The sequence below is a fragment of the Somniosus microcephalus genome, chromosome 13 (genome assembly GCF_052327205.1).
Source record: "Somniosus microcephalus isolate GS21.2 chromosome 13, FLI_Smic_1.0, whole genome shotgun sequence".
NCBI classification, from domain to species: Eukaryota; Metazoa; Chordata; class Chondrichthyes; order Squaliformes; family Somniosidae; genus Somniosus; species Somniosus microcephalus.
The window spans coordinates 70527311-70543235 of record NC_140999.1 but is presented as its reverse complement, the minus strand read 5'-3'; the positions used below and the strand labels follow the sequence as shown (position 1 = coordinate 70543235).

The 15925-nt window shown below is 46.3% G+C and overlaps 1 protein-coding gene across 14 annotated transcripts in view; it reads left to right on the top strand.

Moving 5' to 3' along the window:
- Positions 1-672: 672 nt before the first annotated feature.
- The window catches only part of eps15l1a (epidermal growth factor receptor pathway substrate 15-like 1a), a 504393-nt gene continuing 489140 nt past the window's right edge, over positions 673-15925 (top strand). For 12 of the 14 annotated variants that reach the window (XM_086004995.1, XM_086004999.1, XM_086004998.1 and 9 more), the window contains exon 1: positions 673-736. In XM_086004995.1, coding sequence (XP_085861121.1) covers positions 710-736 — 27 coding nt within the window. In that variant the 5' untranslated portion in view covers positions 673-709. Of the gene's footprint in view, positions 890-15925 lie in introns of all 14 variants that reach the window. The other 2 variants (XM_086005004.1, XM_086004993.1) reach the window with 2 other exon arrangements.

Genomic DNA, 15925 nt, shown 5'->3' with positions numbered 1-15925 from the left:
TGCTCTTACTTCTTATGTTCTTAAACCATTACAAAGAAGTACTGTGGGAGTACCTTCACCACACGGACTGCAGCGGTTCAAGAAGGCTCACCACCACCTTCTCGAGGGCAATTACGGATGGGCAATAAATGCTGGTCTTGCCAGTAACGCCCACATCCCAGTGAATAAATAAAAAAATACCTCAATATGGCATTGAGGGTGAGGGTTCCAATACTTGGTCAACCACAATGTTGTTTTTTAACTGGTATTGTGGGTGCTATTTCACCAACAGGCTATTAGTGGGGGTTGGGACAAGTTGCCCGGCCCCACCAGCCCCAATGTTCATGGCAGTCTTTGTCAACACGTGGAAGGAGCCGAGGCCGCCAACACTTGCCTACGTGCGCGCCCCCGCATGCCTTATGACGCGTCCCCCCATCCCGGCCATATGCGTAACATCACGCTCCCCAAAGTGCGATAGCCTGTCATGACGTCACGCGGGCGGGTGTTGGCGCGGCGGTGCGTTGCGCGCTCGCGGGCGGGGGATGTCGGCGCGCCCGTGCGTGCGCGCCCGTGGGCGGGGGCGGGGTGTTGGCGCGGCTGTGCGTGCGCGCCCGTGGGCGGGGGGGGGGGTGTTGGCGCGGCTGTGCGTGCGCGCCCGCGGGCGGGGGGTATTGGCGCGGCGGTGCGTGCGCGTCCGCGGTCAGTGCACGGCTGCTGCTCCGCGGGGAAGATGGCGGCGGTCGTCTCCCTTTCTCAGGTACCGAGAGCGATCCGAGGGCGTGGAAGAGGCTGAAGGAGAGGCCGGTGGAGCGGCGGCTGCCCCCTCCCGCTCTCCCTCTACCCAGGCCCAGCGTCCCAAAAGCGTCAGCGGCGGCCTTTGAATGCGAGCACTTGGCGTGTCTGCGAGAAGGTAGAGCGGGCAGATTGCGAGGCAGCTAGGCCGCGGCTGGAGAGAGCCGGAGCGGGTGGGCGGGGAGCTGCCAGACCAGGGAGCGGGGGGCGACGGAGTGCTGACCCACATCCATCCACCCACCCGCCTGCCTGGCAGCAGCACATCCCGGGCCGGTCCCCTTCGCCGAGAGCCTCGGCTGGGAGTGCCGACCACGTCCCCCCGCTTGCTGTCAGCTTCTGAGCGCGGGGTCTCCACCTGCAGCCAGCCCGGTATGTGCAGGCGCCCAGGGTCTGCACTGACTGTACACCCTCACTGTTTACATCAGTGCTGTGTCTCTACATTTCCGGCGGAAGCCTGGCAGCCCCTCCCTCATGTTCATTCTTCCTCAGATCTGGAAAGGCTGGTGTGCCCAGAAAATGCCCATTTGATGTGTTTTCCCCTCAGATTGGAGCGTTGATCTGGAGTTTTCCTGCTGTTATGGCTGTTTTTTGCATTCCAGAGAGCGCTGTACGATGCTGAAGTTGACTGAGAAATTGTCTGTGGCCAGAAAGCACAATAGAGGGCCTCATAAGGTTTTCTTTGACTCCGTTGTGGTCTTCTGAATGTGGCAATTTGCTGAAGTATGGCTTCACATGTTAGCCCTTTTCAAGTACCTCTCGCAAATGGCCATTCTTTGAATGACAGCCTTGTTGGTGATTGCTGGGCTATTTGACAGTGGCAGGGATCACAACTGAGCCTGACATCCATATAAAGTACAAGCAACCAGCAGGGGTCACTGGCTAATGGTGAGCAGGAACCTTGGCTCCTGTTGTTCCCTTTCTTGCCTGGATCAATTCTAGTGGCTCCATCACTATTCTGATTCAGGTTAACTCAGTTTGGGAACTTTCTGGCTAGAGATTAGACACACAGACAGTTTACACTCAGCGTGAGGAGATAGGCACTATAGAGAAAGTACTGCTTACAAGAAATGTTAGAACATTTGGCATCTAGCTCAAGTGAGCAGCATGATGTGATCTCAGATGTGCACTGTTGCACATTGGCAGAGATCTTAAAGAAGGTTTTTCATTGTTGCACACGGGACCTATAAAAGAAAATCAGAGAATTTGTATTGTGGCAGCACTATGAGCGCATTGTGCTCTAAATCTTTCTGCAAAGATTCTTTTTGGTCTTGTAGGTTTGTGAGATGGGAGCAGTTTTGTGCACAGGAATGCATTGAGTGTTACATTTGATTTGCAGGATCCACTGTGCAATTAGACTGCAGTTATCGTTTTATAATGCACATGACTACTTTATCGATGTATATGTGCATGGGTTTCTCAGGTTAGCAGATTGTGCAAAATATTATAGAGGACAGGTAATAAAGTGAAGTTTTTAGATCTTTGGTTAAATATCAGTGTAGGATTAAAACAGTAAATGCTGGCAACACTTGGCAGGTCAGGCGACATCCATGGAGAGAGAGAAGAGTTAACATTTCAGGTCGATGACCTTTTGAGTGTTTACAGCTTTTTCTGTTTTTATTTCAGATTTCCAGCATCCACAGTATTTTGCTTTTGTATCAATGTAGGAGACTGATTTCCTAGGTGCTGGTGGCAACCCTGGTACATGAAAGATTTTGAGCTTGCCACACCAACTGGAACCCTGGTTGCTTTTTTTTCTCTCCAGCTGTGAAGTAGACACTGTCAAAGGGATATTTTGTTTTTAAGATTAAAGTATTGTGAATTGAATATTTATGCGAAATGTAGAGTTCTGAGTCAGTGCTGCACGCTCTGATGCTAACTGGGTCAAAAAGATACAGCTACCATTAATGACTTATCGGTGTTGCATACATGTTTTCGGTGACAGCAACATACCTGTTCTGTGACAGCGAATATTACTTCAGGTGTGGTGCAATCTACGTCATTCTCTGATGAAAAAGAAGCAGTGGATTTAACCACCTTGTAAGGCTCTCAGTTCTAAGATATTTAATACAAGATTGCTAGGGCTTGGCTCCTAATTTATGTTGTGTTCAAGGTTATGGATCATTCGGAATTCGACATGCATGCTCCTCAGGACTGTTACGATGAGAGTGGAATGTACTTTATCAGTGCCTTGTGCACACATTTGAGAGGTGGAGTTTTGAGTCTGTAATGTTTACATTGCCATAAAAGGACTATATTGAGTGTTGCAGCACTTCATACCTGTGTTTTTTCTCTGAATCTGTTTTTTTGTTTTTCTCTCTGAATCTGTTTGGTGTCAGATATGAAATCTGAGAAGTAACCAGTTTTGTTAAAGCTTAAGTAACAGATTAGAAAGTTTCAGAATTAAAACCTGATAAAGCTGCAGCTAGCAATCCCAACGAAAAGGCAAGTTGTGGGCAGGAGGAGCAATTTATTCCAGAATGACTTCATCGTTATCTCTCTCTCAACATTCTTTCCTCTGGCACAAAAATTGCTATTAATATGGAAACTGGTTTAACCAGCAATGACTTAAGGCATTGGTATTAGGAGTTCTCATTGGAATGTAATTGGATTTAGTTTACGGCAGCAAATCGGAGCCAAATCAATGTGTCTTCTGGCCTCTGCCACTATCAATGAAACCTGACTTTTTGGAAACTCATCTTTTTGGTGAGCTTTTGCCATTTACAAGTGCCAGACATGGTTTCACACTTTACATATCTGCTTACAAAAGTGGCTCCTTTTACTATAAGTTGTTTTGGAGTTGGTAATTTAATCAAGGGGTTCACATGGGATATGCATCCCCTTCATGTATTGAAAATTCTATGGTGAATGAAGTATAATTGTTTGATCCTCAGTGGCTGAGCAAACCTTGTAGTAATATTGTACCAGGCCATCAATGCTGTATATCTTCAGGTTCCACACCACTTAATGGCTTTATGATCCTTCATGTGTCCAGCTGCTTGGTACTTTCTTGATGTCATTGGGCATTGTGTGGAGGCTGAGCGCACCTTTATAGGGAAGGGGCGTCATGCACGTGCACCCCCTAGCGTAGAGGTGAGCTATACGCATCTCTTTTGTGGCTGAAATGTGGTTCATTGGTTGGTTTGTTTAGCTGCCCAGCTCATGTACTCGGTCCTGATGCGAGAGGTGCAGAAAATTGAAGAAAGCAGTCTGCATCCTTGGGGACTGGCGTGCCTGGGCAGGGTAGTTGAAGCATTCGAAGGACCCTAGATGCGAGAGCGCAGCAACTTCTGGTTCATTTTGTGCTGAACTTGAAAAGATCGCAACTTCAGTTTAAATAAATGTTGAAAATGATTCCATTCTGTTACTACAGAATAGATGAGGAACTGCTACAAACCACAGAAATTACTTTTATTGAGTGTTTGTGAGCTGCCAGTTTGCTGTTACCTACACAGTACAGGTGTGTTCCTGCTTCCTGTACATTCAGATTTAAATATCAATACAACCAAGCTGGAATGGGCGGTAATCGTATCTTAATATGACTATACCAAGCACTGTAGGAAACATCTAACATCATCAAGTTTAATGTTGCGTCATACAAGTCCTGTCTCATGGTCTTAATTCAGACAGCGAGAGGGATTGAGAGGGTGTGACAGGTTTAATGGGGTGAGAGGGCAAAGAAAATGAGGAATGTGAAAGCGAATGCAAAGATAGAAATGAAGGAATTTAAACGGGAGAGGAATAAAGGTGTATGATCCAAATTTCAAGTAAATAGTTGGAAACAAAGCATGTTAATTCACATTTTAGATGGTATATTTGTAGCCAGTGAGTTATATGCTATTGTACTTAACAGTTGTGTCTGTCAGTGTACTGTTTATTTTTCAGCTCTTGACCTTTGAAAGGTTAGCTGCCCATGCCTAATGGTTCGGACCGATTGATACCGATGGGAAGCTTAGTGGTGTTTTTAAATGTCTCGCTAATGTATAGAGGATCCATGTGGGTTGGAGACCAGAGTTTGGCTTATGGTACTGTACTGCGATTTCACTTTTGCTTCTCTGTGGGATTCAGAGTACCGTGTGCTGTTCGCTGTCCGAGAAGGCAGAATCAACCCCCCTGGTCCCAGTCCTGTGACAGTGTTCTTAAACCCCGTCCACCACCCCCATCCCCTGGCCAGTCCAAAAATAGGACTGAGTGCATGAGCCGGGTAGCTAAACAAGCAACCAATGAGCCACATTTTTTGACGTTTCTCTGATAATCTAATTGAGATTGCAAACTGGCCATGTGGGAACAGTCTTTTTGCTGGTTGTTAAGATTGTTTTAGTTTCAAGTGGTGGAGGCCTATGCAGTATAATTTGTTTTGGGTTCACTAGGGATAGATATGGATCTGTTGTGTTCATGGGCCGAGGAGGAAGAAGGAATGCACTCTAGATTATTTCAGTATTCTTTTGAATCACAATGATCTGGTAAATCTTTGCAGAAATAACTCTTCAAAACCTGCCGCAGCCATAATGTTTTCCTGTTTGCTCATATTTCCCCAAGCGAACATCTGACTTGTTCCTAGGTTTGTTGCCAGTTGCCACGCTGTAACCGATGGTGCGTGCGCTGTATTTTTTAATTTGTTCTCGGGATGTGGGCAATGCCGATGTTTGTTGCCCTGTGAAGGTGACAGTGGGCCTTCTCCTTGAACTGAGGCAGTCTCTTGTGCTAATGGTGTTTCCATAATGGTGTTGGGTAGGATGTTGACCCAGTGCCGATGAAAGAACATGTAAGGACGGCAGAAACCTGATGGTTCTCCGGTCTTGGATCTTGTTTGAAATTCTGCCCTACAAAATTTATCCATTTGAAGTTCACAAGACCATTGGAGTAAATTTATACAATGCAGGACCTATTTTTGTCACTACTGAAGTACAGGAAACTCTTTGGTATCCGGCACCGACGGGACCGGGATGGTGCCGGTTGATAAAAAATTCCGGATAGCGGAGAGGTATATCTACCGAGGCTGTTTTTAACAAACAAAAATAAAAAAATCAAGAAATGTGCAATATAATTGGGTACTCACCTACAGAATGTTGTGTTAAATGGATGGTGGAAGATGCTTGATAAAGTACAGTAATGCCAGTTGAGGGTGATCCATAACTCTTTAATTACTTAACAGTAAAACAAAACTTATAAACGACTGTATACTGTAGTTTTCGGAGTGAGAATTGTGCCGGTTAACGAGGGTTTCCTGTATATCATGGACATACAGGCCTTCTAATGGCAGAAACCAGACCCTGCAACACTACAGTGCTAACTCCAGTGCCCCTAATAAAGTTATGTCCTGGAGCTGAATAGTCATGTCTCCGCACCCCTGCCTCTTCCCAACCCCCTCCCCCAGTCCTGATTGTGATTTGAATCAATAATGTGATACGGCTTTAATTTTCCTGTTGTATTTGAGGCATGTAAAATGCAATTAGAACTGATTATGTTCATCAATAACTAGACAAACATAGAAAATAATGGACAGGAAAAGGCATACTGGTCCATCCAGCCTGTGCCACACAGTTGTGATGCCTTTTACATCACAATATATACACTCCCCACCCACCATGTAATTGCCTGGGAGAGGCAAAAAAAAAAAACAGATTAAAAAAAAATTGGAAAGTTTCTCTACGGCCCCCTTAGTCAATCGAGCTAGTCCAGGAGATCGCATTGGCCCTGATTTGCGTTACCTACCTTTTGTACGAGGCCGTCGTCACTCCAGCCAGAAACGGGTCCAGCTCTCACTTGAAGGAATTCAGAGAATTAGCATTCACTGCACGAGCCGGCAACCTGTTCTACACTATTCTCTGGGTAAGTGAGAACCGCCTAACATACAACTAACTCCTTCAAAAACAAAAGAAAATAGCTGGAGAATCACTATAATTAGCTTGTTTAATTCTGCATCCTCAATCTTTTGCTGAAATTGGTTGAGGAGTGAACTGAGCAAGGACATTTCTTCTCTAGCAGTGATGATGGAGAGCAGCATTGGTAGATGCAGTGGCCTGGAGCACCTTGGTGTCCCAGTTGGGTGGAGTGTGTGGAAGCTTGTGGGGGCAGGCGGTGGAACAATAATCAAAAAGCAAATACGCTGTCAATCAAATAGAATTGTGTTGGAAGAGCAGTGCCAGTAAAATTACTTATGAAGCTGTTATGAAATTAATCAGTGGAATATCCGATCTAAGACAGTCAAAATGGACAAGTGCGGTGTGGTAAAAGCATTTGATGCACTTAAGTGCATTTTCTACAGCAGATGTTGCGGTTGAAACAGATTTGATTGTGATTAGTTTATTTGCTGGGTGATTTGATTCCCAACTTGTTTAATTTTCATGTAATTCACAAGGACATGACATAATGCAGGAACTTGAAGAGGCGTTTCCACTTGTGATACTCGGCCTCTGATCCAACTTCTCTATTGGGACCTGAACTTTTCTCGTTTCTATATAAACTCCACAGTCCTGCTGAATCAGGAAGCTGCCTGTCCCTTTTACTTGCATCAACTCTAATATAGTATAGTTGCATTTGAGGGGAGGTTAGATAAATGCATATGGGAAAAAGGACTAGAAGGATATGCAGATAGGGTTAGTAGATGTGTTAAGTTGGGGCGAGACTCGTATGGAGCATAAACATGGGCATAGACCTGTTGGGCTGAATGGCCTGTTTCTGTGCTGTAAATTCTATGTACAGGTAATTGAATCTGTGCTAGGTGGCAGTTTATTCCGTTAGTTAACATTAGCATGTTACTGCAACAAATTGTGGTTTAAGACACTCGGCTTCAGTGTATTTAAATATCTGATTTCCAGACTTGATGAGCGTCAGTGGGGCTATCCTAAGTTACAGAGAAAATGTGTCTGAATGAAAATTGAAGATCATAAGGACTGAATTTCCTTTGGTGTTTTACTGTAACGCTGTGCAAGGATGTAAATGATTAATGCCTGAGCAACACAAAAGCCTACCTGGATACAATGCAATTCAAAATATCTATGGCAACATCTCTAATATGATTGATTTTAACGTCTTGGTGCCCTGCCAGTACATATTACACTCAAACCCCCAGTAACTAGTATGCATTTCAGCGTCCGTTCTGATTTTCTTTCCTCTTCATGGAGTTGTATAGCGCACTTCCTTTCGGCAAGAGGATGGATCAGAGATGCCTTTCCAGTTACATTCTGAGCACTACTAGTAGGATATGCTCAAAAGTGACCTGGGGTGAATGCATCTCTGCTCGTCCCTCAATGTGAGGAAGCCCTCTGTGCTTCTCACAGTTCTCGCCAAGTTCAGTTTCCGAACAGGAGACTGATGGCTAATCAACCCACGCTTGTTGTACAGTCTGGCTGATCTTCCTTGATATCATTGAAGTATGTATGTCATTGTCTTTCCTTCAGTTCATATTTGTTGTCCTGTCATTTTTGAATGATGCGTCTGCAGCATCTGGTCGGTCTTTGGGTTGCAGCTTCTTTTGTACCAAGTTGAGCATCAGTTAAAAATAACAACAGAGAATGCTGGAAAAACTCAGCAGGTCAGGCAACATCCGTGGAGAGAAATTTGAGTTGACGTTTCGGGTTGAAACCCTTCTTCAAAACTGGAAAGAAAATAAAAAAATAGAAGGCAAAGCTGTGATCGAACAAAAGAAGAAAAGGAGACAATAAAAGGTATGCGAAGCCAGATGAGATGGTAATGGACCCGTGGAGACAAAAGGCAGCTGAGATTAGGTGTGAAGTGTACTGGCAGGATAAGGACAGCTGCCAAGTGAGAGAGAGAAACAAAAGGAAAGGAAGGGGGGGGGGGGGAAGGAGGACCCAAAACAAAGGGGTGGAAAAAATTAAAAGGAAAAAAGTAAGAGAGGCCGAGGTTATGATCTGAAATTATTGAACTCGATATTGAGTCTGGAAGGCTGCAAAGTGCCTAATCGGAAGATGATTTGCTGTTCCTCGAGTTTACGTTGAGCTTCCGTCACCCTAAGCTTCCGGTCGCCTGTCATTTTAATTCACCGCTCCATTCCCACTTGGACCTCACCGTCCTTGGCCTCTTGTATTATTCCACGGAAGCTCAACGTAAACTCGAGGAACAGCAAATCATCTTCCGATTAGGCACTTTGCAGCCTTCCGGACTCGATATCGAGTTCAATAATTTCAGATCATAACCTCGGCCTCTCTTACTTTTTCCTTTTAATTTTTTCCACCCCTTTGTTTTGGGTCCTCCTTTCCCCCCCCCCCCCCCCCCTTCCTTTCCTTTTGTTTCTCTCTCTCACCTGGCAGCTGTCCTTATCCTGCCAGTACACTTCACACCTAATCTCAGCTGCCTTTTGTCTCCACGGGTCCGTTACCATCTCATCTGGCTTCGCATACCTTTTATTGTCTCCTTTTCTTCTTTTGTTCGATCACAGCTTTGCCTTCGATTTTTTAATTTTCTTTCCAGTTTTGAAGAAACATAGAAACATAGAAGATAGGAGCAGGAGTAGGCCATTCGACCCTTCGGGCCTGCTCCGCCATTCAATGTGACCATGGCTGATCATCCAAATTCAGTACCCTGTCCCTGCCTTTTCCCCATATCCCTTGATCCCTTTAGCCTCAAGAAATATATCCAACTCTTTCTTGAATATATTTAAAAACTAGCCTCCACCGCCCTCTGTGGCAGAGAATTCCACAGGTTCACCACTCTCTGGGTGAAGAAATTCCTCCTCATTTCAGTCCTAAATGGCTTACCCCTTATTCTTAGACTATGACCCCTGGTTCTGGACTCCCCGGCCATCAGAAACATCCTTCCTGCATCTAGTCTGTCCAGACATGACAGAATTTTATAGGTTTCGATGAGATCCCCTCTCAATCTTCTAAACTCCAGTGAGTATAAGCCCAATCGACACAATCTCTCCTCATACGTCATTCCTGCCATCCCAGGTATCAGCCTGGTGAATCTTCGCTGCACTCCTTCCATGGCAAGAACGTCCTTCCTCAGATAAGGCGACCAAAACTGCACACAATACTCAAGGTGCGGTCTCACCAAGGCCCTGTATAACTGTAGCAAGACATCCTTGTTCCTGTACTCGAACCCTCTTGCTACGAAGGCCAACATACCATTTGCCTTCTTAACCGCCTGCTGCACCTGCATGCTTACCTTCAGCGACTGGTGCACAAGGACACCCAGGTCTCTTTGCACTTCCCCTTCTCCCAATCTATTGCCATTCAAATAATAATCTGCCTTCCTGTTTTTGCCACCAAAGTGGATAACCTCACATTTATGCACATTATAGTGCATTTGCCATGTTTCTGCCCAATCACCCAACCTGTCCAAATCGTACTGGAGTTTCCCGACATCCTCCTCGCAGCTTACCCTCCCGCCCAGCTTTGTGTTGTCTGCAAATTTGGAGATATTACATCCAATTCCCTCGTCCAGATCCTTAATATATATTGTGAACGGCTGGGGTCCTAGGACCGAGCCTTGCGGTACCCCACTAGTCACTGCCTGCCACTCGGAAAACGACCCGTTTATTCCAACTCTTTGCTTTCTGTCCGCCAACCAGTTCTCTATCCAAGTCAATACCTTGCCCCCAATCCCATGTGCCTTAATTTTGCACGCTAATCTCTTGTGTGGGACCTTATCGAAAGCCTTCTGAAAGTCCAAATACACCACATCCACTGGTTCTCCCTTATCTATTTTACCAGTTACATCCTCAAAAAAATTCCAGCAGATTAGTCAAGCATGATTTACCTCTTGTAAATCCATGTTGACTTTGTCCGATCCTGTCGCTGCTTTCCAAGTGCTCAGCTATTACATCTTTTATAATAGACTCTAGCATTTTCCCCACTACCGATGTCAGGCTTACCGGTCTATAATTCCCCGCTTTTTCTCTACCACCTTTTTTGAATAGTGGGGTAACATTAGCTACCCTCCAATCCATGGGTACCGTTCCAGAGTCTATCGAGTTCTGGAAGATGACCAGTAATGCATCTACTATCTCTAGGGCCAGTTCCTTAAGAAGGGTTTCAACCCGAAACGTCAACTCAAATTTCTCTCCACGGATGTTGCCTGACCTGCTGAGTTTTTCCAGCATTCTCTGTTGTTATTTTGGATTTCCAGCATCTGCAGTATTTTGCTATCGTTGAGCATCAGTTACTTTGTTTGGCCTAAAAATTCTTCTGTTGTAACAAATTTAGGAGCTGGGGAAAAAATCATGAAGCCCAACAAGCTTTTTCCATCCTCAACTTTTTACAGAATACCTCGGTCATCTCTCTCTGTTTCAGTGGCCTTCCTAATAACTTATTTCACAATTCTATTACCAGTTGTTGGAAAAGTTCCACCTGACTTGCCGCCTTACCCCATACTTCCTGATTTTACAAAGACTTATCCACTTTTTATGCACTGAACCAGGAGTAAGTCAATGCCCTTCACTTGGATCTGGGTTCTATTGATACTGTTTTGGTCATTGGAGCTGAGTATTCCTTTAATTTATTGATAACAAAATTTGATGAGAGAAGATAGGTGGTGTACTTTCTGTAATTAGAGCAAATAGCTGCTGTAACACAGAGAGCAGAAGCTGCAGACGTATCCTGCGATGGGAGCTTCCTGTGCAATAGGTAAAAGTGGGAACGCACCGCATTGTGGGGGGGGGGGGGGGGGGGTCGAGGGTTTAAATCTGCTTGTTGCCACTCTGAGGTGTAAATGCTTTCAAAATCTGTGTAGCAGTTTAAGACAACTTCTTCACAACTGGATTTATACTGTTGGATGGGGGAAAAGTCTGGCATAAGTTTGAGGCTACTTCATTGGAAGTAAACCTTGGCAGCTCCTCCCAACACTTTTTATTCAACAGTGGATCCATGATCTTTTTACCTTCTGACTTGCCTATTCCAATGCTCTCCTGCCCGGCCTCTCATCTTCCACCCTCCATAAACTTGAGCTCATCCAGAACTCTGCTGGCCGTATCCTAACCTGCACCAAGTCCCATTCGCTCCCAGTCCGGCAACACCTCATTAAAATTTTTTCTCATCCTCATGTTCAAATCTCTCCATGGCCTCGCTCCTCCCTACTTCTCTAACCTCCTCCAGCCCTACAACCCTCCAAGATATCTGCGTGCCTCTAATTCTGGCCTCTTATGAATCCCCAACTTCCTTCGCCCCACCATTGGCGGCTGTGCCTTCAGTCGTCTAAGCCCTAAGCTCTGGAATTCCCTCCTAAACCGTTCCCCCTCTCTCTCCTCCTTTTAAGATGCACCTAAAACCTACTTCTGTAACCAAGTCACCTCTAATGTCTCGATGTCAATTTTTGTCTGATTACGCTGCTGTCAAGTGCCTTGGGACATTTTACCATGCTGAAGATGTTATATAAATAGAATATGTTGTAGCAACAAAAACACAGATCCAGAGTGACTCAGGAATCGGTCTTCTGTTGGTGCCAGTGTGATGGTGAAATGATTCAAAGTGAATCTGTAGGGCCAGAAGCTGACAAATCATTGGTGTCAGTGTGATTTATATATAAAAACACACCTGTCAACCCTAATCAGGCTTTAAAATCGCAAGCTTCATCAACTCTTGGACACCAACGCCCCTCCGGAACCTTCTTCCCCTTCACTTTCCTCTGACCCCCCTTCTCCCAATCTCACCCCCTGCCGTGTGTTCACTATCCCCTCTGACCTTCCACTCTCTGACCCTGAACGATCAGTCCTCAGCAAAGGCCTGAGCTTCATCCCCTTACGCCCCCACCTCAATGAATTTCGAGCTCGGCACGATGCTGAGCTCTTTTTCCGCCGCCTTCGTCTCCGTGCCCACTTCTTTGGCCAGGAGTCCTCCCCCCACACAACTGACCCTTTCTCCCGCTTGCAGAATTCCCATTCTACCTGAACCCCTCCCCCTGGCCTCTTACCCTCTCTAGATCTTTTCATCGCTAACTGCCGCCGTGACATCGGCCGTCTCCATTTCTCTGCTCCCCTCACTCACTCCAACCTACCTCCCTCTGAACTTGCAGCACTCCATTCTCTTAGATCCAACCCTGACATTGTCATTAAACCCGCTGACAAGGGTGGTGCTGTTGTTGTTTGGCGTACTGACCTCTACCTAGCGGAAGCTGAACGCCAACTCTCCGACACCTGCTCCTACCTCCACCTGGACCATGACCCCACTACCGAACATCAAACCACCGTTTCCAAGACTGTCACTGACCTCATCTCCTCTGGAGATCTTCCCCCCGCTGCCACCAACCTCATAGTTCCCCAACCCCGCACAGCCCGCTTCTACCTCCTTCCCAAGATCCACAAACAGGACTGCCCTGGTAGACCCATCGTTTCAGCCTGTTCTTGCCCTACGGAACTTATCTCTTCCTATCTTGACTCTATCTTTTCTCCCCTTGTCCAGTCTCTTCCCACCTACATCCGCGACTCTTCGGACGCCCTCCGCCACTTTAACAGTTTCCAGTTTCCTGGCCCCAACCGCTTCCTTTTCACCATGGACGTACAATCCCTCTACACCTCCATCCCCCACCCGGATGGCCTGAGGGCACTCCGCTTCTTCCTTGAACAGAGGCTCGTCCAGTCCCCATCCACCACCACCCTCCTCCGCTTGGCTGAACTTGTTCTCACATTGAACAACTTCTCCTTTAACTCCACTCATTTCCTCCAAATCAAAGGTGTTGCCATGGGTACCCGCATGGGTCCTAGCTATGCCTGCCTTTTCGTGGGCTATGTGGAACAATCTTTGTTCCAGTCCTACTCGGGTCCCCTCCCTCACCTCTTTTTCCGATACATTGATGACTGTATCGGTGCCGTTTCCTGCTCTCGCCCCGAACTTGACAATTTCATTCACTTTGCCTCCAATTTCCACCCTTCCCTCACCTTCACATGGTCCATCTCTGACTCTTCCCTTCCCTTCCTCGACTTCTCCGTCTCCATCTCTGGGGATAGGTTATCGACCAATATTTACTACAAGCCCACTGACTCCCACAGCTACCTGGACTACACTTCCTCCCACCCCGCTTCCTGTAAGGACTCTATTCCATTCTCCCAGTTTCTCCGCCTCCGCCGTATCTGCTCCGACGATGCCACCTTCCACACCAGTGCTTCAGACATGTCTTCCTTTTTCCGCAACCGAGGATTCCCCTCTACCGTGGTTGACACTGCCCTCGACCGTGTCAGTTCTATCTCCCGCACCTCTGCCCTCACCCCTGCCCCTCCCTCCCGGAACCACGATAGGGTTCCCCTTGTCCTCACCTTTCACCCCACCAGCCTCCACAGTCAACGGATCATCCTCCGGCATTTCCGCTACCTCCAAAGTGATCCCACCACCAAACGTATCTTCCCCTCCCCTCCCCTTTCAGCATTCCGCAGGGACCGCTCTCTCCGAGACACCCTAGTCCACTCCTCTATCACCCCAAACAGCCCTTCCCCTTCGCCTGGCACCTTCCCGTGCAAGCGGAGGAGATGTAACACCTGCCCCTATACCTCCCCCCTCCCCACTGTCCAGGGCCCCAAACACCCCTTCCAGGTGAAACAGCGATTTACTTGTACTTCTCGCAATCTAGTATACTGTATTCGCTGCTCACGATGCGGTCTCCTCTACATTGGGGAGACCAAACGCAGATTGGGTGACCGCTTTGCGGAACACCTCCGTTCAGTCCGTAAGGGTGACCCCGAGCTTCCGGTCGCCTGTCATTTCAATTCACCGCTCCATTCCCACTCGGACCTCACCGTCCTTGGCCTCTTGTACTGTTCCACGGAAGCTCAACGTAAACTTGAGGAACAGCACCTCATCTTCCGATTAGGCACTCTGCAGCCTTCCGGTCTCAATATCGAGTTCAACAATTTCAGATCATAACCTCGGCCCCTATTTCATTTTCATTTATATTTTTCCACTCCTTTCCTTTCCCCCCCCCCCCCCCTTTCCTTTTGTTTCTCTCTCACACCTGGCAGCTATCTTTTGCCCTGCCAGTACACTTTACACCTAATCACAGCCTATTACCATCTCGTCTAGCTTCTAATCTCTTTTACTTCTTTTGGTTCTTTTATTCTTTTGTCCGATCGCAGCCCTGCCTTCGATCTAGTTCCTTTTCTCTCCAGTTTTGAAGAAGGGTCAAACCCGAAACGTCAACTCTAATTTCTCTCCACGGATGTTGCCTGACTTGCTGAGTTTTTCCAGCATTTTCTGTTGTTATTTAAAAATGAAAGCTCCCCTGAGCTCAGTAGGCAAATGCCCAGTGTGGTACTGAATAATACAGGTCTTATTTTGGATCCTGTTTCTGTGTCCAAATAGCCAGGATGCTGTTGGGGTACTATAATTGGTTTGTGTCCCAGGGCTGGAGGGAAGGGGAACATCAGCTCGGGTTCCTGCTCTCAATCACTAACCGGTGACCACTGTTGGAAAATGTGCAAATGTTGAGTTCAGCTGAAGAAAAGATTGGGCTTGACTGTGAAGCTCTCTGTGCTTGAATAGCCTGCTGATGATTAGACTGACATACAAAGAGTAGCCATTTGGATGAAGCTATTATGTAGGACAGTTGGCGCCAGTGGAATCGGGCCTAAGCTTGAGGCCTTGAGAAGAGGAGGAAAGGAAATTAGATTTTTTTTAAAAGCTAATTATCTGTAGGACATTATCTGGAGTATTCCTTCTAGAATCAATCTGATTAAATAAAAACTTCACCAGTGGGGAGAGTTTTCTACACTTTGTGCCTCTTGGGGCCCAGGTTTCATTGATTTTTTTCATGGCAGCTGGGTATTTCTTAAATTTCCCGATAACAATGTAATGAAAACATAACTGGTGTGTTTTCCGTGTTGGGTATTGGAAGGCCAGACGGAACAAAATTGCTTCTATCTCACACTCTGCATGATTCTAAGTCTTTTTTCCCCTTAAGTAATTGCTCCTAACTGAGGCTTGGTTGACGGACCTAAGAAATTTAGAAACTGGATAAAAAAAATCATGAAGCCAGCAAGCTTTTTTCATGGGTAAACCCACATCTTTTTACAAAATCCCTCCCTCGTCTCTGTTTCAGTGGCCTTCCTGATAACTTATTTCACAATTCTATTACCTATTGTTGGAAAAGTTCCACCTGACTTGCCGCCTTATCCTTAACTTCCTGATTATTAATAACTTATCACCTAATATGTGGCACTGAGCCAGGAGTAAGTCAGTGCCCTTCACTTTGGATCTGGGTTCTGTTG